The sequence below is a fragment of the Cyprinus carpio genome, chromosome B11 (genome assembly GCF_018340385.1).
Source record: "Cyprinus carpio isolate SPL01 chromosome B11, ASM1834038v1, whole genome shotgun sequence".
In the NCBI taxonomy this organism is placed as follows: domain Eukaryota; kingdom Metazoa; phylum Chordata; class Actinopteri; order Cypriniformes; family Cyprinidae; genus Cyprinus; species Cyprinus carpio.
In genome coordinates, this window is record NC_056607.1 from 20,572,046 (window position 1) to 20,596,927 (window position 24,882).

Genomic DNA, 24,882 nt, shown 5'->3' on the forward strand with positions numbered 1-24,882 from the left:
AGAAACCAATCCGATGTATATTCGACATTTGAGGCTTAATATAGAAAAGCACTAAAAGTTTTTCAGTTAGTGGTTTCAGCTTGTTTATTTTCATATACAAATACAGAATGCAGTTCCATTAAACAATGGTATAACTGATCAATGTAAATTGTGATAATCGTAATTAATAATCGCAATTACTATTTCAAGGGAATTATCGACAATTATGATTTCTGTCATAATCGTAAGCCCTAACCAGTGGGAAATTTTCTTATAGCCTTGACTTTTGAGTGTTAATTAAGAAACTTGATGGAAGATTATTGTTGTGATTATTAAAAAGTAAACACTATAAATCACATTATTTAGTTATGACTGAACATTGCATTTTAATTATGATAAACGTATGTTGTTTTAGTTTCTCTGATATTTGTAAGCTTGAATCAGATTTTATTGTAATATTTTCTATTTTTGGTGCTGTTTGGGAAAACAGATAGATAGATAGATAGATAGATAGATAGATAGATAGATAGATAGATAGATAGATAGATAGATAGATAGATAGATAGATAGATAGATAGATAGATAGATAGATAGATAGATAGATAGATAGATAGATAGATAGATAGATAGATAGATAGATAGATAGATAGATAGTGAAAATCTGAAAAAGTCAAGAAAAATGACCTCTGAGATCTACAGAATGGTAGAAATGAAATCTGTTAAAGGTCTCAAAAATAATAATGACTGCCAAGATGCAGGTTTAAATGGTGCTTTCCCACAAAGCAAGAAGGGAAAAGTTTGAGAAATGAGTCTGAGATCTGATTCATGCTGAGTTTGATTGAGCAAGAGAAGAAAATATTCCGCTTTGGAGTGAAACCGCAAAAATTCCTCATAAGTTTTGTGCAACTGATTCCAAGAAGAGCAGAGAATGGCTGAAGAAGCGTGTTGATGTCGATCATATGCTCTGTGGCTCAAGCAGGAGACACAAATGCCAGATTTCTCCCTAATGACAAATGAAGTCTGTTTTCCGATCAGGAACATCCTCATTCAACTCATTCCCTCATTTCTTGTCCACACACACACACACACACACACACACAGAATTTTCCTTGTTCATTCGCAAAGGGCCCAGCCCAAAAGATCTTCCAGACAGTGAAACGGACCCCTGCTGACATCCCCGTCTGCTGAAGGACACAGCTGCAGCAGCGGCCCCTATACAGAGGATTTGAAAGCTGAGGTGAGATGCCGTCAGGGAAAAGAAGAATGTGAAGGCTGTTCTCCGACCCGCCGCTCTTACATTCCCTTCCCCCAACATGAGTAAAACACAACACCTGTACAAACAGCCTGTCGGAGGAACTGAACGGGTGACACAGCAGCTGAGAGCGCAGTTAATGCTCAACCTGGTGCACTATGTGATTCTGCAAACATCCTTATGGAAGGAAATATGACATTTAAAGCTGATATTACAAGTCATATGAACCTACAATGCTTTTTCTCTGAACTGTGTTTGCTCTGTATAGTGAATTTCAGATATCCAAACCATCATTAATATATGATTGGAAAAGTGATAAAACAGGTTGAAAATCCTATAGATTTTTATGAGTGCATGTGATTTTAGATGCAAAAAACGTGTCTGTCTGGTCTGCGTGACTTCTGCCTCAGCAGAATTCACGTCCACATCCAGACAGCCTCCATAACACACTCCAGCATTAACCAAACAACTAAACAGATCAATATGCACACAAATATTTAATGCTATACTTGATTAAATTTGAAATCCATCACCAGTCAAAACTAACAAATACTCATTATATTCAGTGAAGCTCTCCTCCTAAACTAATTGTGTTGCGTCATGCCAATTAATTGGCAAACTGTCCAATTTAAGATGATCATAATTGATCGTTCTTGTACGAGATACAGGTGTCACGTCAAAAATATTTTTAATATGACTGAATATGTATTTAACGTGATCACAATTTAATAAAAACATTATTCAAATAGTGAATAAACTAGTCAGAAAGCGAGCAAAGAATGGCCTGTATATTTACATCATCAAAGAACATTATCACTGACATCAGTTTAAGCACTCTCCAAAAACTGAAGCTTTCTTCATTGTGAAATAAATTTCTTACTTGCATCGTACATGCATCTGCACTTTATTGTTTATGATGAGAAAATTTGCGAGAGTGTAGAATTCAGTCACCAAGCGCATGCACTGAATAAGCCTCGACATTAATAATAAGAAATATTAATGCTGCAATCAACACTTTTTATCTAATTTTCATTTTCACTTAATTGAGCTCAAATTGAGAGTCTGCCACAGTGCTGTGTTCAGGGTTAGTAGGTCAGCATTGGCAGGCATAAAATAACATAATCTTCCTCTTCTGCCAGGACAGCCAGCACCTCACACTGATGATTCATTCTCTCTCTTTTAAAACTATATACAGCTGCTGATTCTGTGCAGTGGAGGCTCAGTCTTCTGCAAAATTAGGGTCATATGTCTGGCTAATTTTCCTCCCGTCACATGCTTATCAGCCCCAGCTAGCACAAACAACAGCATGATCTCAGAGCGGGTTCGGTCAGCGCGCCTCGTACACCAGCTGATTAGGTTTCCTTGACTAGCTTAACACTTTAATAGCTGTCAACAGCACATCCAAGTTGTCTTGTAATGTTATGTAAGAGCCAGAGATGGGGAAGCTACAAAAACTGCTAGGTTGCTCTTTTCAGTGAGTCACACTACAAGCAAAGTAGCAAATAAAATTGACAGTACTGAAAATCTATAACTGCACTGCATTTAAATGTAATAATTTGTTTTTGCAATTACTTTTAAACAACTGGTGCGATTTTAAGTCAGTGTATTACCATTCAACAGTTTGCTGTTGGTAAGATTTTTTTATTATTATTTAAATGTCTTATGCTCACCAAGGCTGCATTTATTTGATCAAAAATGCAGTAAAAACAGTAATATTGTGAAATATTTTTTACAATTTAAAAGAATGTTTTTCTATTTGAATATATGTTAAAATGTAATTTATTATTGTGATGCAAAGCTGAATTTTCAGCATCATTACTCCAGTCTTCAGTGTCACATGAGCCTTCAGAAATCATTTTGATATGCTGATTTGGTATTTTTGTATTATTAATCAATTTTGAAGACAGTTGTGGATCTTAATATTTTTGTGGCAACCATGATACATGTTTTTCAGGAATCTTGGATGAATAGAAATTCCAAAAGGACAGCATTTATTTGAAAAAAAAGTGGAATTATTTGCTTAAAAAATCTCTTTCTTAAAAATGCCACTTAGTTATATAGATATTTTGTTATTTAATGCAGTGACACTGATACATTTTTAAATGTGGCTTAAAAAATACATTTGGATCATGTTCAGTTTAGAGCAGTAAGATGAAGATTTTTTTCATAATCTGTTTGGACTGTCACTGAATAATTTACTTATTCCTAAAAGTAAATACAAGAACGTACTACAAAATTCATGATTTTTTTTTTTAATGTCTATTTTTGACGTTTTAAATTTACAAATTCTCATGAGACTCAGTAGCCTGAAGGTTGCATCACATCTTGTGATCACATAAACAGCCAAATACTAGTTTTTGTCAGCAACCCCCCACTATCCAGAACAGAACAAATTCATCTTGGCTGACGGTGAATAGAGAATGTTCACATTTGCTACATTACTACAAACCCACCAACAAAACAAACCAAAAGACACTAAGTAACAGGTTCAGACCATACAAATCCACAAATGTTTCCACATCTGTCTTTTATTCTCCTGGCTGCAATAATATGAGGATTTTGAAAGAATTGGGGCCATAAAAGGACATTATTGTTTCCTCGGCTATTTTAGATGCTAAATTAATCACACATTTCACTAATTAAGCTGCTTTTGACATAACACTTGTTTGAAAACAGTCTAGAGAGAAGGAGGAATTCAAGGCATCTATTTCACCCTAAAGAAATTACATCAGACATGCTAGAGAACTAAAACAGATGTTTTTCCATTCAATAAAGCAGCACCTCATCTCGGCCAACACGGTCCGAATACATTCTTCTAACAGTTTCAGCAGTTAGATCATTTCAGGTCTCTCAGCTGAGTTCAGGGATGTTTTGAGGTCGTGTGGATGAACAAACGTCCTCCAGCAGTGAAAAAGCATGAGGCACAAAGAGCAGCTTTGAGACCCCATGACTGCGGGAGTGTCCCGCAAACATAGAGACATTAAGAGGACTATTCAAGACAGATCTTCACCAAATCACTCTACTTACAAAATGGATTCAACTTCTGAATCTGATGGATATAAAAATTCATTGATAGTCCATTCTTAGGAAACTTGTAGCTTTTTTAAAATGTATTATTACTATTATTTTATTATTATTTTTCATTATGTGTGTGTGTGTGTGTATACAGTGTATATATATATATATATATATATATATATATATATATATATATATATATATATATATATACACACAGATATATTTTATTTTTTTATTTATATAATACAAAATAAAAATAAAATAAATAAATACAAATAATAAAAATAAACTAAAAAGTCATTTATTTTTATTTTAGTTTTATTAATTGTAGTTCTTCTAAACTTAAGGTTTTAATCTAATACTTGATTTTATTTCAGGTTAATTTCAATTAACAATTTTTTTATATATATTTTACATTGTTTTTTTACAATAGTATCACTATTTGCACACTACTGATTAATTATCATAACTTTTAAAATGCTACAGTACATAGTTTTAACCCTGTTAAACTAATTCTGAAAAGTAGAATGTTATAGCTATATTTACTATAATCTGAAAAGATATTCAAATTCTGGTAGCATGATTTCTGTAATTTCTTACACTGATGACATTTTGCTTTCGGCTCAGTTACTCTGGATTTTTTTCTGAGGAGTAACTTAACAGGGTTAAAGATTAAAGTACAAAAATAACTAATAATGGACCTCAAACTATCAAATTAAATATTTTACACTTTCAATTAAAAAGACCGAAAGTTCAGTGTCCGTCCATTTAATTATACTGTAACAATTAATGAGGAAACGGATAACATAATTTCCTGAGAATGACACAAAGACTCCAAAAGTTAACATAAACCAAACAAAATGAATGCTACATCATAACAAATGTTCAGTCAAATTAAGTCTGCATCCCAGCAGCAGAGTCCGCCTAATGAACCATGCTCCTATAATGACCCTTCTAAACTAATAACCATAACTCAGTAAAACACACTTAAATGTCAAGGCTTACTACTTTAATGTCCAGAGATTATTGGTTTAACCTTTACTAGTGCTGCTTGTGGAGGAGAGGAGAAGGATGGAGGTCTCTAGGCTTTCACAGGTGATATTTTAAAAGGTTTGAAATCATCAAATATTCCCACAGATTTGTCACATGTTTTGTCTAAAGATGTCCAAAGAGAATCTCACTGGGAAACTCAGACTCTATAGACTGACTGATTTATAGCGTAAGTTTAACCCTTGTGCAGGGCTGCTCATGCCTTTGGGCTCATGACAGCCTCACAGACAGAAGCACAGTCACAGCACAGTAATCACGTCTGGTTATAGGGTCACAGACACAGCTGAGCAGCGGGAGCTGACAGCCCAGATTCTGCTGGTGCTACTAACCCAAAGACCGAGCAATACATGTGTCGGTGTGTTTTGTCAATGGCTACTGTCAACTGTTTGTTACCCACATTCTTCAAAATATCTTCTTTTGTGTTCTGCTGAAGAAAGAAGCTCATACAGGTTTGAAACAAGCAATGTAAATGATGAAAAAAAAACATTTTTGGGTGAACTGTCCCTTTTAGGATAGAATACACAAAACGACTTTTGCACAGATTTTTGACAACCCTATTCTGGTCCGGGGAAACAGGCACATCCCTGTGGACTCACTCATGAACTGTTCAATGAATAGAAGTGAAAGAACACTGTCTAATTTATACCACCTCACCCGATATTGTCAGTAAAGGGTGTCGGCCATAAATGTGATAACCCCAAGCTCCTTTCCCACTGATAGTGAATAACAGAGCGAAGAGAATAACAAAATGGACAGGAAGCGAAGAGCAAAGGATATATTCATTTTGAAGAATGGAGGTAATGTTTTCCCTTTTGCTTTTTTAACTCGCTTCAATTCTCACTCGGTTTTCTTCATCTTCGAGGAACCCTGACCAAGCAGATTCAGGCTTGTTCATTAGGGCTCCACTCAGACATGGAGTCTGATGAATCCTTTGAAGCTTCCCAGCATTCCTCAGCACATGTGGCAGAAATCAGCACTTCACAAGGACGACAGTGGAGAAATGGTATGCATGCCGAGTTTCAAAGCAACATCAACAGGAACGGATGTGCCCATCAACCTTCTCGCTGAAGCCTGAGGATAATAACGCTGCATTTATTGAAAGAGAAAAGAGCAGCTTTAGCATTCTCAAATTTTGCCAGAACTGCTCTGGACATAAAAATGCAATACGCAGTACCCGAAATACACAATAGGTTTAACCATACAATTACCACCACATTTTTGCCAGCTAAAAGCAGCTAAGATCATATTTCAGGGAAGATATTTTCAATGTGCCAATAAAACAGTGCATAATTTCATCCTCCCCTGAATGGAGTGGTCACTAATGGAGAGGCATGTGTCATCCGATATGGGCAGGGCCTTTCATTCAGATTCCAGGAGCAACTGACAGCCCACCCCTCATCTCTCTCGCTTTCTCTGGTGTAGTACATAGAGTATGTAGAGTAATTAAGTCTGCCGGCAGTTGTCTCTGCTCCTCTAGCTAAAGCCCCAGTCATGATGTAGGCTATATGCATCCTCTCAGTTTCACAGAGGGAAACAGGATTCTCAGTGCATGGATTATTAGGCTGTTTCACATATCAATACAGCTCGCTGCATGCTTACAGAAATCAAGCCGACAGAAATCTTTTTTTGAAGCTGAAACTGTTGGAAAAAAAAAAAGATTCTGAAGTTAATCAATTCAAATCTCTACTCATTGTCACTGCTTGTCACTAAAGACAGCATGAAAACTGCTTCTTACTGCTCTTATTGTGAACAATTCATCCATGCATGTTTTAATTTAACTATTTTGACCATGTCATAATCAAAATGTCATAACTTAATTTTCAGTATGTGACGTATGCCAGATTTCTCCAATCATTTATTCAGCTAAACCCCGCCCTTTCATACGTCAGCCACAAGCTCCGCCTCCATCCAATCAACAACTCTTGATTGTTTCACTCAGATGTACATCACAATACAAAAGTAATGATCTGCCAGTACTTCCACTGCGTCATAACTAAGCCATCATTAATCTCTCTCAACATTTTTTTTAAGTGTAATGCATTACACAAGGGAAAACTTGCAGTTTAATTCAGTCTACAATATACTGAAATGTTGCAAAAACAAAACAAATTGCTTAAAGTAAGCACCAGCACAGCAAAATAATAATAATAATAATAATAATAATAAAATAAATCAAAAAAAGTTAGAGAATCAGAGAAATGCATCAAAGAGAAAAAAAACCCCACCACTGTTCGGTATGCAAATGAAGCCAAGAAAACAGACCATTCACAATGTAGTATGCAAATTATCAAAAACCTAATGACTTTTTAGTTAAACTTGCAAGCACTGTCTAATTTCAAACAAAAGCAGAGTTGTTTGATTTTGTGGAGCTTTTAAAACAGCATCTGAATTTCTTGCTGCACCTTATTTTGCAACACGGAAGCAAGGTATTCTCTTTGAATGTGCGAGACTTTCGATCCATTAGCTGCTATAGGTAAATGATAAAACTATTAGCGCTACAAATCAACGTGTTTATGATTCCGATAGTTGACATAATATTATAGAAAATACCAGTTTGCAATATCAAGCAGCTGTAACAAACTGATTCAAGACTTCCGATTCATTAACCGCTATAGGTAGGCTAACGTTATATACTAAAATAATAACAAAGTGCAGTAAACGGTAATAAAACTATTTGCGCTACAAACCATTTTATGACTTTACCATTACCGTTTATGATAACGATAGTAAATTTAATTAAATCTATAGTAAATACCAGTTCGCAGTAGCCTATCTTGCAGCATAAGGAATTGTTTTGTATTGATAAAATAACCGGAAACGGATGACACGGGTTTCGCTCACTATTATGAACGGAGCAGTTAATACAAAACCCAGAATGGATTTCCAACAAAGCGAAGCGTTCAGCAGAAGGGAAGACTATTCCATTCTTATGCAGTGTTCCAGATCCAGATTTTATGTTGTGCTGACTGCCTCCATAGAACAGACGCAAAGCTACTGTTTTGGGTTTTTTTCTGTCAATTTTAGTGGTAGATGAAACATACAAAATAAATAAATAAATAAATAAATAAATAAATAAATAAATAAATAAATAAAAAAACCCGGTCTTCTGTCTTATCCGTAAGTCACTTGATATTATTAGCTACATGTTTGTAGGCGTGCTGTAGTGCTCAATATCAGCACTACCGACTGTCTATTTTCAAATCGCATTCGTGGTTAAATCCAGCACGCGACAAACTGTACACAGACACGCATATTAGATGAATAGCATATTTTGTAACTAAGTAGCCTACCTCAAAGAAAAAGAGACAAGATGTTTCTAAATTAGGCATGTAAACAACTGCACTGAGTGTCAAAGCCATGAAGGAGAAACCTATTTCTGTCAGCACAGGGTTGCATACATAGCGCATGTGTGCTGGATGCTGCTCAACGCTGGATGTCACACCGTTATCCGCTGTACCGAACACATTACACCACGCCAAAATATAGCAATAAAACGATATGCGTTTTAACAAATACATTTTTAAATGAAAAACACAGCCTTGCTTTAAAAACACCGATTAAAGGTGCTATAGGTAGGCATCGCACTCTCTGTAAAAGAATTGCAAGAGAAGAGCGGAGCTTGAGATGTTTTGCAGGTGTGGCTCCGTTCACTCATTATGAGGGCCAGGGGCGCACTGGCCTGCCCACTAAATGAAAAACAGTTGCTATACTCACTCCATAGTGTCCCAATGCGGTTTCCCTCAAATTTCACTTGAATTGTCCCGGTTGAAGTGTTATTTTTCTTCTCAGAGGCGCAGCAACATCAGTGTCAGCCTCTCCCTGTGTGTGAGCAGTGAGACCGGGAGCTGCTGCTGCTGCTGCTGCTGCTGTCCCTCCCCTGAATCTGCCTCTCTCTATCACACCAGCGCCACCCGGAAAATACAGTCCACGTCCCTGTCAACGAGCTCTAAACATATTCACAATGTAGCATCTCTTCATCAACTCTCTGAGAGTGTCCGGTTTCTCAGAGATCTGAGTTTTGTGTGTATGCGCATCTAATGATGTTTTTATATTAAAGGATATTTAACCCAATCTGATAATTAAGGGGAGATTTGTCACCCCCTCATGGACGTAGAAGATACTACAAGTCTATGTAAATGTGTGTTGACATCATGATGCAAATCATTCACAACCAGGGTTATAATAGTTAACTAAAACATATATAAAATATTTTCATTGATTAAATAAATAAAGTAAATCAAATAATATATATTTTTTTATTTATTAATTTAGACTGATTTCAGCTAGTTTTTAAGGCAACATTTCTCATTTTTATTTCATTTAACTTGATGTGCTAAAATAACTACAACAAACTGAAATAAAAATTGATGAAAATTATAGAAGCGTACTTTAAAGTGACAAAAAATAAATGCATTTTAAACAAAAACACACAGAGTTACTGTAACTTTAAGAGAAATGATAATGATAGCAGAAAATATTAAGAAAAACTGTCTCAGTGATACTAAAATAGCACTGCTCCCAAATGGGCTTTGTTATAAAATTATATTAGCTATTTGTTATCTGTAACATAATCTAATGCACTTCTGCTGCGAAATGATTAAATGACACATTAACTTTTCAACCCTTTAATTAAGAAGAGGTAATAACATTCCTTGCGTATGTGTGCATGTACAGAACTGCTCATAATTAATAATTTATGTACTCCTTGCACAAATGGAAATGTGCACAAATATTTATGCACAAATAAATTTAGGGGATATATCTAAATATTTACATGTAATAATATGTTATCTATATACAGAGAGAAAGATGTTATGCAGCTCAAAAAAGTTTTTTATTATTATTATATTATTATATATAGTATATTATTTTTATTATTTATTTTTAATATTTTATTGCTCCTATTTTTAAATTAAGCATAAATAAATAAATAACTGAATAATAAATTTAAAAATTGTTTTTATGAAAAAAATGTTTTTATGTCATTTTTGGTTTTTCTAAAATTGCAGTGATTATTTTATGCAAGTTATGGTGTGCATTGAGGAGAATTAGTCTTTATGAGTTATATGTTGCTTGGAGATTATATCATGCCAGTCATGTTGTGTGGGGGGTAGGCAGCCTGTAGATGGAGTACATGACCAGCTCTTGCTCTACATACATTGCCATATAGGACTCTATTATAGAAAGCTGAATTTATTATGCTGAGCATGATTTTGTACTCCTCACCAACTTGGCTTTCTGAAACGTGTTCAGAGACTGCAGTAAAGCTTTATCTGTATGACTTCCATGACTTCCTATCAGAAATATTCAAATGCATAAGCACTCTGAATCTCACTTTTATGTTCGAAGCAGTAAGATAATGGCTTTTCTTCTCTTCTTGAAGGATTCCAGCCCACACAGCTCCACCCTGATGCTCCTGCAGCCAGTCCTCACGCACACGGAGCCGCCTCACTGGCCTGCCAGTTGCCGTGGTAACTTGACGTGTCTCCATTTGCTGTGATCAATGGAAATGTTGCCGTCGCAGGGGATTGGAGGGCTGCCAGCTCTCTCGGAGTGCAGCGTAACTCTCTCTCCCTCTCGCTCCGAGACGGGGAAGACACAAAGGAAGGAATGGAGGCAGAGGGAAACAGTGGGGTGGAGGAGGCGGGTGTGTAATGCCATCTGGGTGGTTTCTTGGCCTCTGTGGTCATGGTTAAATGATCACTCATGAGGCAGATCATTTCATTTGAGTGCGCTAATAACACAAAACAATCAGTTTGAGTGTGGAATAAGGGATTTTTCTCAAATCATCATCCTTCCTGATTTTGCTGAGTCTAAATTTGTCAGGAGGAGAGGGGGCTGAAATGGCTGTGTGTGTGTGTGTGTGTGTGTGTGTGTGTGTGGGAGGTGTGTTGTGTATGTGTGTGTGTGTGTGTGTGTGTGTGTGTGTGTGTGTGTGTGTGTGTGTGTGTGTGTGTGTGTGTGTGTGTGTGTTTGTGTGTGTGTGTGGCGTAGGTTTTGATTTCAGCATGATGCTGTCTGTCACACCAACAATGTGAAAAGAAAAGTCAGATTTATAGTATTATTTGTTATTCATTAGGTCTGTAAAACATGGCTAGTGTGAAATTTAACATTACATGCTTACATAAGACACTGTCTAGTGATTATCACATATAGAGGACTGTAGTGAATCTACATTCATCCATTCTACACATACAAGCTTAAAGATTTTAATTGTAATGGGAGCTTTGGACCGCAAGACAGATATTAAGAATATATTAAAAATTAATTTAAAATACATATTTGCTAATTAAGTTTAATATACTTGTAGGTAAAATATCATGTGCTGCAAAGTGCACACTCGTCAAAATTCACAGTTTTGAATCCAAAATATATAACTATATTTATTGGTTTTTGTAAAAGCTTAATTCAATTTATATGTAAGGATGCTTATATATAAGGATATATATATATATATATGTGTGTGTGTGTGTGTGTGTGTGTGTGTGTGTGTGTGTCATTTATATATGTCATTAAATCTCACTGTATTATTGTAGTTAATAGCAAAAAGGAATGTTTGGAAATGTAAACTGATATTTCCTACTATAGAAATAAAACTGCTGCAGCGCAGTTGTTCTGCTTAATATTTTTGTGGATTTTTTTTCAGGATTCTTTGATGATTAGAAAATTAATTTATTTGAAATAGAATCACATTATTTTGTAAAAGTTTTTTTTTTATGTTACTTCTGATCAATTTAATTCAACTTTGCAGAATAAAAGTATTCATTCTGTTCAAAAAACACCCCAAACTAGTTTAATGGTCATGTGACCCCTTTTGAACACTTATCAGTTAAGAACCACTACAGTTCATCATGACCAGTTAAAGTCCACTACCTATTTGTCACCTTAGCAGCATTGCAGAAATGGTCCTCTCCATGAAGCACTGCTAAAAGTGTGACATTTGGCCACCTGAGTTGGTGCAAGAGCCAATGTAAAATAAAAGCTTTAACACCATGAGCAGTCGAAGCACCTGGAGATCAAACGGCTGCTGTCTTCATTAACGCTCTTGAAAATTTAATCAACTTGAATGTAATCAGGATGAATAAACTGAATACCAGGAGGGGATGAGCGAAAGTCATCACCCACTATCTTCAGACGACTCGATGCATTCTTTCGTATTAATTTTGAATGAATATATGAAATATGAGGAAAGTGTATTTTGGTGTGTATGTGGATGATTAAATTCTTTGGGTATACTATTTTGTCTTTCTATTTCGAATATCTGGAGGACAGGCTCTTGCCAATAGATGGAGCACAGAATAACATGAGACTCATAAATGAGAAGTATTTTTGGACTAAAAATCCCAAACTCATTTAATAAGAATTTAGTAGCAAGAAGAAATATTTCTCATCTCTCATCTTTCAAATTAAGAATAAAAAAAACCCATCTCTCATCTTTCAAATTAAGAATATTAAATGAATAATGCAAAGTGACAGCTTTCAGTTTAAAAACATTTCTATGTGATATTATTCCAGAGACTTTTCTCATCTTTTGTAAAAAGATTACATCAGATATCATACAATAAACCTCTAACAGCTCAGCTGAAAATGAAGGAAACCTTGTCAGAGCTCTAAATCCATTTCAACCTCTCATCTTTCAAAAGCATTCAGTGTAATCAAATGAATTGTATGTCTATGACTGTGAGTCCAGACCCACACCTTGAAACACACATATAGTTCTTATTAAAATGATAAATTGCTCTGCACTGGAGGCCCCCACTGCTCAACCCAGTCACCATAGCAACAGCCAGAGCTCTGTTTGTGCTTTTGCAGACTTCATGATAGTTGCAGCGTATGGCGTGGGCACTGCTCATGTTTGGAGAGCGTATGTAGGCGTCAGAGTTGACTAGGTGGAAGAAGCTTATACTGGTGCCAGGTGGATTTCATGATACCAAGACAGGCCCAAATGCACCGCTGGTTTTTTGAGAGGTCACAGCATGATTCAAAAAGGCTTGAAACATTACTAAATATAGCTGTAAGCCTGCATAGTGTGCCTAATGATCTGAACATTTATTCATTTAGCAGACTACATCTGCAATCTCTTTGAGATGTTGCAGTGCAATACTGAAAGATCTTTAAAATGTAGTATCTTGAATTGTCTGACATTCATTTGGATTGACAGCAAGCTAATTGTCGATGCCTCTAGAGGAGACAGAACATGCTTTGTGCATCTCTGCACTACATGGCAACAGTATAATTAAACCCCAGGTGTGGGATGCTGTCGAGGCATCATAGATGCCTTGTGTGCTTCATAATTTTTATTTCTTAGTAAAATCAATGCAATCATTCTACTCAGAAATCGCTGTTTTCTGTTCATCTACTGTAAGTAGCAACACTTTGTCACAGATGGTGTGCTTTGCAGTAGTAAAAAAAAAAAAAAAAAAAAAAAAAAAAACATTTTTTTTTTCTTTTTCTTCCTGTTTATTTTTTGTTGGTTGCTTGATACTTCATGTGTATGATTGATTTTTATTCTAAATATGTAGGAATGCTTGCACTGCCAGTCTAATCTGCATTTAATAAGAATTTAAAGTATGACCTCAGCAAGACTGTGAAATGCTCTGGGCTAGTATTAATCTTTGGTGGATAGATAAAAAAAAAATCCAGTTTTAATGAGAAATCAAGCTGTTAAAAAATCAGTTCCCAAATGCAAGCATGCCATTTTTGAATCAAACTTAAAAGCCCAGGAGTTTGCAGACCAACAGTATTTTATTGCTTTATATTTTTGGCTAATTTCTCTGGAGTAATTACTGGCTCCAGAGTCATTGTCCTTCTGGGAGTTTGCTTAGTGTAACAATCAAATGCCAAATAATGACAAACACAAACAACGCATGCACCTTTAAGCAATCTTTAAAAAAAATAAAAAAAAATATCTTGTTAAATGCAGGTTTGGTATATTACACTTGTTAGGTTATTTTGCTTAACTGTCATGTACTGTACATCACTCTCAAATGTCTACTGATTGGTTCTACACCTCCACCACTAGCATACTGTAAGCAACCAGATTTACACTTTAGAAATGAAAGAAGAACAGAAAATATTTCAGTACAAAAATGGGAGGGGTAATGTTTGCAGTGTGTTACAAATTACAATTAAGGGTCATTGTAATTTACAGCAGCTTGTTTATTGTTGTCATTTATGTTGTCTTTTTTTTTTTTTTTTTTTTGGAAACTGCATCAACAGCACGAAGCATCCATTACGGACAACCATCTACAGAGATCCAGGAGCAGCTCAGAGCACCGTGAAGAGAGAGCTGACGCACACAGTCTTCAACCTGCAGTGACAGCTGCACATGTACATTATAACAGATTGGAATTCTTCACTGACAAGGCTTCACTTCCACCTTGACGACACTCACATAACATGCATCAAGTTCATTTAGAGGAGAACCTCTGGGAAACAGCATGACAAGGAGACCTCTAACTATTACAGATAAATCCCAGAGTGTTTGTAGAAATTCTTTTTGTGATTTACACACAAAAAAAAGTTGTTTCTTTTAGGAAACTCTTTCTCGTTATGATACATAAAATGTGGGACCTGCAGTAAATTCTTCACACGGACCTGTTGTCCAATTGCTGTTCCACTATAAGGTATGTGATGGATTATGAGAAAACACTTTCCTTAAGGAGTCCAGAGTAGTCTAATATTCCTTTGGAATACCTCACAGACAATCCAGTTCACCTCACTTGTTAACACATAAAGAGATGAAGTGATTTATAAGTGCTTATTCAAAGTGCTTCCACCATATTTCACAGGGTGTCTTCAGTAGATTTGCAGAATGTCCAAAACAGTTTATCAGCAATTGCAGTCAGATTTTATGAATGGACGATGAATGGACACTAACCTTTTGCAAAGAAATAATCATTCATAAAGAGCCAACAAAACACTTTAAATTGGTTTTCACTGTGAGCGTTACAAGGCAGTCAAATATTTTCTATTATTGTATCACTACAACATACACTAAACAATCGTGCGTAAACACATAAATTCAACTTGACATCTCAGTCACACATTTAAATAAGTAGGAACAAAAGAAGCAGCAATAAAAATAATCCTAAACCGTATTTTACACTCTGATAATATTGATAAGATTATGTAAATACAATACATCTGATGGAAATTTTGATAATGTAGTTTGGTTTGCCCTCAGAGGGCAAAAACCATTGTGCTCTTAAGTCGTCAGAAGCAGCATCTCCTGAAAGCTCTACTGACTGTGGATCCGGTTATTCTGATATTCCTTATGGAATCAAATCAAGTAAATAAAACCAAATGGCCAAAAAGTGTAGTTGTGCTCATATATATTAGCACATCGTCACTCTTTGAAATGCCTGCCACTTTGTAACTTTTTGTAGTAGTTGTCCTGTTCCATGTGGTTCAGATTGCCCTCTCTATCCAATAGAACTAGAGGGGTCTTGCGGCGCAGACTGCGACTCTCTGAGGTGTGACCCATGGGGGGGAGTTGAGGGGGAAGCGGTGGCTGGGGCGGCCCGTGGTCAGCCTCACTGGTGGAGGAACAAGGAGAACTGCTCCTCTTGTTGCGGTAACTGCGGGAACAGTCGCGGTTGAGGTTTTTAAGCTCGTACGACTCAGCCATGTTTCCGTCAGAAGATCCTCTCCACTCCCAGGGGTTATTGGGGTTGGAGGTCATACGGACTACGGGGTGGTGGGGGGCGTGGGCATCAACCGTGATGATGCCTGAACCGTTGTCACGTTCTGAACGATTAGGCGATGATTCTGTGCCCGTGATGGATGAGGTACCAGAAGAGGACGAGGTCTCTGAGGATTTGGCCGATCCAGACAGGAGTCCCTGTTGCTTTGACATGGCAATGACCTGCATGATCCGAGGCTGATTTCCTGCCTTATGAACTGGAATATTAGCACCACTTTTCTCTGTGATGGACAGCCATTTGGCCCGAGTGCTGGCACTTTTAGGGGACACAGGCGGAGGGACCGAGGGCTGTGCTGGGGGGCGAGGGGGCATCACTACCCTTGCCCCTGCAGGTGGGTTAGCCGGTTTGGCTGATGGTTGAACAGATGAATAGACTGAAGAGTGGGCGCTATCCTCCTCTGTGGTTGTGTCGTTGCCGCCGTCTGAGCCCTGATCGCTGGTGTCCTCGTCAGGCAAGCTGCCACCTCGCATCTCCATTGACTTTTGCTTCCATTCAGACACTAATTGATGTGACCGCATGGGGTCCAGTGGTACTGGAACAGGTACTGTCACCAGACGCCTCGTTGGCTCCTCTGGAGCTGTAGCACGGGGTAATGTGTTGCTGAAGGTTACCATCGTTTCCTTACCCATTGGGCTGCGAGGCGCCAGTAGCTCCACGTCGACGCTGGCTCTCTTTAAGCTTCCCAACGAGGTTTTCTCCCGCTGTACAGGCCGGTTCAGCCCATCTAGACATGCTGGTGATGTTATTTCCTCATTGCTCTCAGAGGCATGGCCTTTATTATAGACAGAGTCATGGCCTCTCTGGGCCAGAGCTCTCAAAGCATCCTTCTGCAGAGGAGGAGGCTGCGGGATAATGGTGTCCTCTGGAGATTTAAAGTTGGCAACAGCATGGAAAGCCTGGAATGATTTAGAGTTTTAAGAAATACATTTTTAATATATTCTTAAGACACTTGTGTGGTAAAAGTATTGATCTAAAGACACTTATTTTGCTTTCAGGGGCATTTGTATTTTATATCCCTCTTCTGTGTTCCCTGGGAATCAAATGTGGCTTTGTCATTTCTTGTGAATATGTTCTTGCAGAAAGTTCCAACCCTGCTTTAACACACCTGGATTTAATTTTTAGTAGTCCTGAACACCTTGATTAGTGTCTAATTAAGAAAGCTGCATTCTCCGGCCCTGTTGAAAAAACCAGCATATGCTGGTTAGGAAGGTTTTGAAGCATGGCAGCTGGGTTGAGCTGGTTTAGGATGTTCTTGTTATGTTTGTTTCTGGTCATGGAATGTTTTTTGGGATGGTTTTAGTTGTCATAACCAACTTACAACCAGCTCAGGCACAGCTTAAACCAGCTCATGACCAACTAAGGACCTGCTTAAACCAGCTCAAACCAGCTGCCATGATTCAAAACAAATGTTGCATTTGTTGTCTGCATACACTGAGTATGCTCGTTTCAACAAACCATTATAAAGCTGTCTTTAATTCTTTGTGAGGTGTGAATTGCTGTAATTTCTTTCTTACTCTGGAATGTAATGATTACTTTTCTGAAATGAGACATATTTGGCCAACAAATGCAACCTCTGGAGGACGTAGACTTTGAAATGAGGCACAGCAAAAGGTAACATCCAAAATGTGTAGTGCTGAGGAAGCTCCAGAAACGATGTGAAAACCCTGAGCTACAGGAAAATGTGATTTTGCCATGTGGGATGTGTTCCTACATCAGTGTTGTTGGTTGTAAAACAAAATTACAATTTTACTGTAGCTTAAACAGTGCAATATTGCACTAGCAGTCATGGAACCAGTTTCCAGGCAATGCATGACATGGTAAAATGTATATCTTGAATGTACGTTTCTGCAATTTTATTTAGGATTGAAGTTTCTGCCAAATGTATAAATGTAAACTGCCATAGCCCTAATCCTGACAGAAGAGTTTGCTGGATGTTGTTTAAGCCCCTATTCCCAGACAGGCTTTGCCCAAACCCTAAAATATACTTGTTGGTTATAATGTTGCTTCAGAACCAACATGGACTTTGACGCAGGAACATCTACTTGGGTAAAATACATTGAGCTCAATAGCAAGATGAGGATGGAGGATGGTTTATCAAATACCCCTGTTGAAAAAAAAAAACAGTATATGATGGTTAGGTATGATTTGAAGCATTGTAAGCTGGTTTGCGCTGATCCTTAGTTGGTCACAAGCTGGTTTAAGCTGGTCCTGAGCAACTAGCTTCTGGTCCTTAGGACCAGTTTAGGACCAGGACATGACCAGTTTAAACCAGCTCATAACCAGCTTATAACCAGCTCAGGACCAGATTAAACCAGCTCAAACCAGCTACCATGCTTCAAAACATACCTAACCAGAATATGTTGTTGTTGTTTTTTTTATTTTAACAGGGACGCTACACCACATCTGCAAAAACATATTAGGAAACCAATAACTCACCAAGTACGCTGCAATACCAGCACCAATACAGAACCCAACGTAAACATCGATCGGGTGACTGCGGTACTGGGTGATCTGAGTGAGACCCGTCAATGCAGCCGCAATAGCAAAGGCAAACACCAGAACGGGTTTGAGCAGCTTGGTGCTATCAGAGATTGTTGAGTTGAAGTACATCTAGAAGAGCAGAGAGCAGCAGAAGTCTCCAGCTGTCATGTGCAAATTAATAACATACTGCCTTGCAGCTTCAGACAGTCTGACAAGCGCAAGGTGGGAAGCAGCAACAACTTATCTCCACGTCTGTCGCTTGAAGTGGTTCCTGCCAAATAGCTAGACATGTGAAGCACTTGCCTATAATTAGACTTTCTCTAATCTAGCGAACAGAACGAATAGGAGCATATTAAATCACACCTTTCTTTATAATATGATCCGTGTTGAAATCTATTACTTGTGTCAATGCATATGACATGCACATCTCTTATATTGGTTGTTCATTATTTCTATCTACAGTACAATCAGTTTAAACTGTTCTAAACACTATTGATTTCTATCATAGAGGAGTTTACCGCAGTAGCCTATTAGGTTTATATATAAACATTTAGTGAATACGCATTGAGACGGTGTCGAAGAGACTTACTGAAATATAAACAGCAGCAAAGGAAGAGAGGGTTGCATGCTGGGAAGGGAAGGTTTTCCTGTCACAAAGGAAAGCAAACATCTAGAGTAAGTCTAGACCAGATATGCAGCAGAAGTTAATGTCACACGTTTATAGGTTTAAAAGAAGGAGTGAGTAAGAAGTGCTCTACAGGAAGAAAACCACAAGAGGGAGAAAGAAAATTATGATTGTACAAAGTTGAAGTTGATCACAGTTAATCACAAAATCAGATGTTATTAAGTTACCTGGCAGACAGAATAGCATGCTGATCCTGGCCAGAGCAAATGTCTTTGGTGATGTAAGGGTTCTTGTCACAGGACACACCTGGGACAGTATAATTGGGTTTGCACACTGTGAGAAAGAATGGTGTGTGGTAGCCAGTGGCCAACTGGATGACATCCGTAACCAGTGCTGTTGCACAAAGACCGAACACATGAACCCCTAGAAGGAGAGACAGATCATGAGGAATGAAACATCGATGACTCATTTCATCAGTTTCATGCAACACTCTGTGTCTGACTCATGTTGCATAATGTTCATCTGCATCACTCCTGCTCAGTGAAAATGACAACTAGAATTTATTGTTATAAAAACATTAAGCACTTTCATACTTTAGCTTCAAACATTCTGATATAAAATTGCCTTTCAATGAAAAGAGTTACACACCGACAAAACGAACGGTTCTCCGCAGGAAAGAGTTAAAATTACATCCACCAGCATTTATGCTTCCTTCAATCCCTGGACGGACCTTCAGTTTGGACTGCATACAATACAGCAGACCTTCACCAATCATGATCTGAACACAATAAGATTGTTAATAAAATAATAATTTTTTTTATGTGTAAACTTTTTTATGTGTAAACTTTGGTATGTGTTAATGTAATTAGAGGATGATTAAATATGTTTTTTTTTATGAAGTTTTATGTTTTCCGTGGAGAAGTTATTACATTTGATAAAAGCTAAAAAAAAAATTTTTTTTACTATAACTGACTTTAAAGAGAAGGCATCATTTACTCACCCTCAGATATTTTGAAGAATGTTGGTAACCAAACATTTGACAGTAGCCATAGACTTTTACAGGATGGGAAAAACTATGAAAGTCAATGGGAACCATCAACTCTTTGGTTACAAACATTCTTCAAAATAAATTCAATTGAGTTCAACAGAACAAAGAAACTCATACAGGTTTGAAATGACATGAGGGTGAGTAAATGACTATATAGGTTACAAAGATGTAAATGCAATGCTTTCATCTCACAGAGGCAGCGGGGCCGGCGAACGCCAGACTCAGGAGCATGAGCAGAGGGATGAGCTCATCGCCGCTGTCCACGTACGGCATGCTGAGTGAGCGGTCATGGCAGCGGAATCCCACCTGCGCCGGCTGGAGCACATCCGTCAGTTCCAGGAAGTAGAGTGAAACCATGGAGGACGCCACAATGGGTAGCTATTTTCTCAGAGGAAGGAGAGTGTGTGCATAATGCGAAAGTCTTTATCAGTTTTAAAAGTAAATTGCATGTCTTTCTCAAGTGCAAATAGATATTAAATATTGATCATACTCAAACATATCAACACCAGAGCACAGTTTAGTTACTGTGGAGCAACTGTGGCAGATGGCTGTTGTTAAATGTCAACACAGAGTTCTGTACTCCAGGGCTGACAATGTGGTGGAAGGTAAACACAGTAGCACACTCAAACTGACTGCTATTATGCATTTTCAATTATGTCTTCAAAGAAATTGAGGAAGCCCAGTTGTTTAGAGTGTGTAATGTAATTACCTGAGACATTAATTGCTCTACTGAAGTATTAAACTGGTAATAAATGATGGCACGTACCTCTACGAAATAGAAGCATGGTAACAGCGTCAGACTGTCTTTGGGCGGTTTCTTCCTGATTTTTTCACGTGCAGTCATCATGGTGCTGGTCTTCTGAAGGTATTCTGTCTACACATAAGATCATTTTAAAAACCCCATGAAAAGACTTGACGAGTGTGTTTTCTTCTTACTAAAAATACCCAGCAGTTGTACTTGTAGCATACTAAACTGTTGTACTTAATGCTAAATTGAAACAACTAATTTTGTACTTAATGCACTTTAATTGTGTGGAAGTCCAAATAAAGATATACTGTGCTAAAGTGAAACTATTGCAAGGATACTTTAGATGCACTTTAAATATCTTGCATTTAAAGATCATACAATCCTCATCAATGGTAACATTAAAACATATGTTGGGCTTAATATTAAGAAATGTGCATTGTGCATAAGTAGTACTCCAATTAAAGTTTAATAATAATTTTTATACCAATAAGTCTCCAGCTACATGTCAGTAAATATGTTAATAGATTTGAACTATAGGCTGCTTAGTATGAAATAAATGTATTTTAAATACATTACTTTTTTACTAGGGAACCACGAGTGCAAGATGATGTCATCAATATTTTTGGTCTGTTTTCTGAGAAATACTTAGTCGACTGTAGCTTCTTAAATGTGTATATCTACTAACATTTTTATTTTATGTTAATATACAAATTAAAGATATGGACCAACATGGCTAAATATATGTTTAAACAACATATTCTTATAAAATATTAGTCAATTATTATAAAATATTTAAAAAAAAAAGACAATAACACATTGAATTAAATGTGAAACTTTGAAGTAGAAAAACTGAAATAGCATTTTTGTTTAAAACATGCTGAGAACTTCACAAACCCAACATTCATGAAAGAGCACCAAGATGAACTTCAACATTTATTCTTTCCAGACGAATTTCCTGACTTGAATATTATCAAACCACTGTGAACAGTTTTGGAGAGAAGAGTGAGAAGCCTCAACATCTCTGAAGCAACTGGAAGATATTTTTATTGATGACACTCAACTGGAGACTATTCATAAGTTGCATATTTTCAAAGAAGGTCAGAAGATCCTTAATAAAGAAATATTACCTATTTCCCAAGTGTTCACATTATTTTGTCCAACCCCTGCATGTTTGCAAAAAAGTGGGATTTGGTTAAATACTATCCACAGGAACAGGCCTGCACAAAAATGTTCAAATGATCATTTTCTTATCTGAAACAGAATGAGGCCCTCCTGAATAAATGGATAACAGACTGTGTGCCTGAGGAAAAATATTAAATAAACAGCTCCTTTCAGAATATTCTCAAAAGAGCATAATGAACAAATGTTAATGCGGGCTATTGTTTGAGCAGGCATTGAGAGAATAGTGTTTCTTGCTCTCTGCCAAATCAGCAGTGACTAAACAAGGCACTTGTCCTGAAGACACTCTCCCAACTCTCGAGTGGGAGTGAGCGAGGCTCTGCTGAAATTAGCAGGGAGTCTGTTTTCAAGAGTGGGAGCTCTGTTTATCTCAAAGAGCCGCATGTGTCTCACAGGCAAAAGATTTCTCTCTCTCTCTGTGTGTGTGTGTGTGTGTGTGTGTGTGTGTGTGTGTGTGTGTGTGTGTGTGGCTTTTAGGGAGGAATCCATAGGCGCTGAGTTCGCTCCAAAAAAGACAGTGTTTGTGCTCGCACATACTCACAGCATGAGGCTTTGACTGTGGACAAAGTTAATTAAACTTGACTGGGTTTCTCACACGAATCTGTTTCCTGTGAAAGTGGGGCTAAACAGCGAGTTGTGCAACACAGCTACTTTCTGACCCTTGTTTGTGCCAAGAATCCAAGCAAACTGACCCACTGCGGCAACAATGCATTGGTCGATACAAATTTCAAGCCATGATAACCAGTCAAGGCGAAACCATTATACACTTAAAGTGAAGAGACTCCGGAAAAATCAATAATGTAATCAGATAAGAATGAGATAGATCAGTCTCACTAATGTTCACAAATCATGAGCAATGCCACTGAAGATGGCAATTATTTCAATTACACTGGCAATTCTGATTACACTGACATTCACACTGCAACACCTTGAGTGTTAGAAACTGAAAATATTATTATTATTATATGTGTGTATGCGATGTGTATTTTATATATCCATGATTTAACATATATGCATTATTGCATTTATCAAATAGTAAATATGGTAATATTACATTTTATATTAGCTAATTAATATAAAATAAATAGGAATTATTAATAATGTTTTATTTATTAATTCATATAGGCTACAGTATTATGATAGATAGATAGATAGATAGATAGATAGATAGATAGATAGATAGATAGATAGATAGATAGATAGATAGATAGATAGATAGATAGATAGAATCACTGCCCATCAGTGCGCGGAATGACCTGCAGTCGATTACAATATCCATACACGTTTACATAGATTTGCCTTTCCAAAATTATCTTGACTCATGCTGTAAAAAGTGAGACTGAGATGTTTATGTAAAACTAGACTCGCTGCTGTACAACAGAGACACTGCGACAATCTCAGTGATTATTTACTGTAATTATGCCGCATCTCCACTGGACGCGACGCGACCGAAACCGCGCGCGCTTTAGTTCCCACACATAATTACAATGGCAGCGTTCTGGTCGCGTCGCGTCGGGAGTGCGTTGTTTATTCTGCTGCTGTTCATCACGCAGGTAGAAAACCGAGAAAATCTCACCTTGGCTGCGAAAACAGGCGATTCCCTGACTGTAAATTCCCAGCGTATTCCTTCTCCGCGAGGTTAGACTGCGGCTCTTTCAGTTCATATTCCTTTTTATGTTCACGGTTTCCACGGAGCAATCACGCAGCCGTGGGCTCCTGTTATATGCTTGCCTGCTGGAGCCAACCACAATATCCCTCAACTCAGTGAGCTCCTGTTCCAGCTGCTCTTCTGCAGTCAGTATCTGAAGGGCTTCAGTGGGAGAAGACCGCACTATCAGAGATGAAAATGGTTTGTCAGTTAATGCTGTATGAAGCTGCGTCCATTGTAGTGTAAACTCGTTCCATCCTCAGCAGTCATCAGCATTCCTGAGCATCTTCTGAGTGCGATCTGCACTGATCTCCTCCAGCAGTGGGAACATGGAACTGCACAGGTAACAGTTCAGATAGCAGGGTGGGGTGGAGGGGCTGTGAACTGGTTTAACTTGTGTCCAGTGGCAGGATGAAAAGAAAATATCATAATGTCCTGTTTCCTGTAGCCTTACAAATGTCCTTCCAGCCTTGTTAGGGACTACCAAATAACCAAATTATTTCGATTGCATGTGTTTTCTTCCTTTTTATTGTGAAGATGGAATAAATGACACAAAAATGTTCTAAAATGTGTCATCCAATGTACATATTTAGGCTATTATGCTAATAATAAAGTCATTATATTAAAAACGACCAACACTCAATATAAAAAGCCAAACTATTTTGGTGCTTGATATTTTTCATCATTAATGAATAACATTTACAGTTTTGACTCAGTAGCACCTATCAGTAATGTACCATTTATAAATACATGTTTAAAGTATATAGAAGACACATTCAAAAGTTTGGGTCGGTAAGATCCAGAAATATTTTTTAGATTTTTTTGAACCAAGTCTCTTGACTCTTGCTCACCAAGGCTGCATTTATTTGACAATAAATACAGTAAATATACTAATAGTAATATTGTGAAATATCATTGCAATTTTAAATCACTGCTTTCTATTGTAATACATTTTAAAAAGTAATTTATTCCTGTGATGCGAAGCTGAATTTTCAGCATCATCACTCGAGTCTAAAGTGTCACATGATCCTTCAGAAATCATTCTAATATGCTGATTTGCTGCTGAAGAAACATTCTTATTGTTATCATCGTTAAAAACAGTTGTGCTGCTTACGAGTTTTGTGAAAACTTTTAACTGAATTAAA

General features: G+C 37.3%; 2 protein-coding genes across 5 annotated transcripts in view; both read right to left on the reverse strand.

Moving 5' to 3' along the window:
* palm1a (paralemmin 1a) overlaps positions 1 to 9,369 on the reverse strand; it is a 29,273-nt gene extending 19,904 nt beyond the window's left edge. The window contains exon 1 of one of the 3 annotated variants that reach the window (XM_042734491.1): positions 9,017 to 9,369. In XM_042734491.1, the coding sequence (XP_042590425.1) occupies positions 9,017 to 9,021 (5 nt within the window). In that variant the 5' untranslated portion in view covers positions 9,022 to 9,369. The remainder of the gene's footprint in view (positions 1 to 9,016) is intronic. The other 2 variants (XM_042734492.1, XM_042734493.1) reach the window with 2 other exon arrangements.
* A 5,081-nt stretch (positions 9,370 to 14,450) lies between these two features.
* Positions 14,451 to 24,049, reverse strand: plppr3b (phospholipid phosphatase related 3b). 2 transcript variants are annotated; one of them, XM_042734496.1, is made up of 8 exons: positions 23,666 to 24,049; positions 20,929 to 21,032; positions 20,355 to 20,540; positions 19,763 to 19,892; positions 19,342 to 19,537; positions 19,079 to 19,136; positions 18,445 to 18,618; positions 14,451 to 16,904 (listed from the first exon to the last, which is right to left on the reverse strand). In XM_042734496.1, the coding sequence occupies exons 2-8, from the start codon at positions 21,007 to 21,009 to the stop codon at positions 15,651 to 15,653; spliced, it is 2,079 nt and encodes a 692-aa protein (XP_042590430.1). In that variant the 5' UTR covers positions 21,010 to 21,032; positions 23,666 to 24,049; the 3' UTR covers positions 14,451 to 15,650. The 2 variants fall into 2 exon arrangements, with proteins under 2 accessions (XP_042590430.1, XP_042590428.1); XM_042734494.1 differs by having other exon boundaries at positions 20,929 to 21,036.
* Positions 24,050 to 24,882: the final 833 nt, after the last annotated feature.

Bases quoted from the DNA above. Each gene is read 5' to 3' on its own strand.
- plppr3b (XM_042734496.1), bottom strand. From the start codon at position 21,009: ATGATGACTGCACGTGAAAAAATCAGGAAGAAACCGCCCAAAGACAGT. The intron at 19,538-19,762 runs GTGTGTAACTCT...CTCTCCTTCTAG, and splicing joins GAGAACCGTTCGTTTTGTCG to GGGTTCATGTGTTCGGTCTT. The intron at 19,137-19,341 runs GTAACTTAATAA...CCTTTGTGACAG, and splicing joins CATGCTATTCTGTCTGCCAG to GAAAACCTTCCCTTCCCAGC.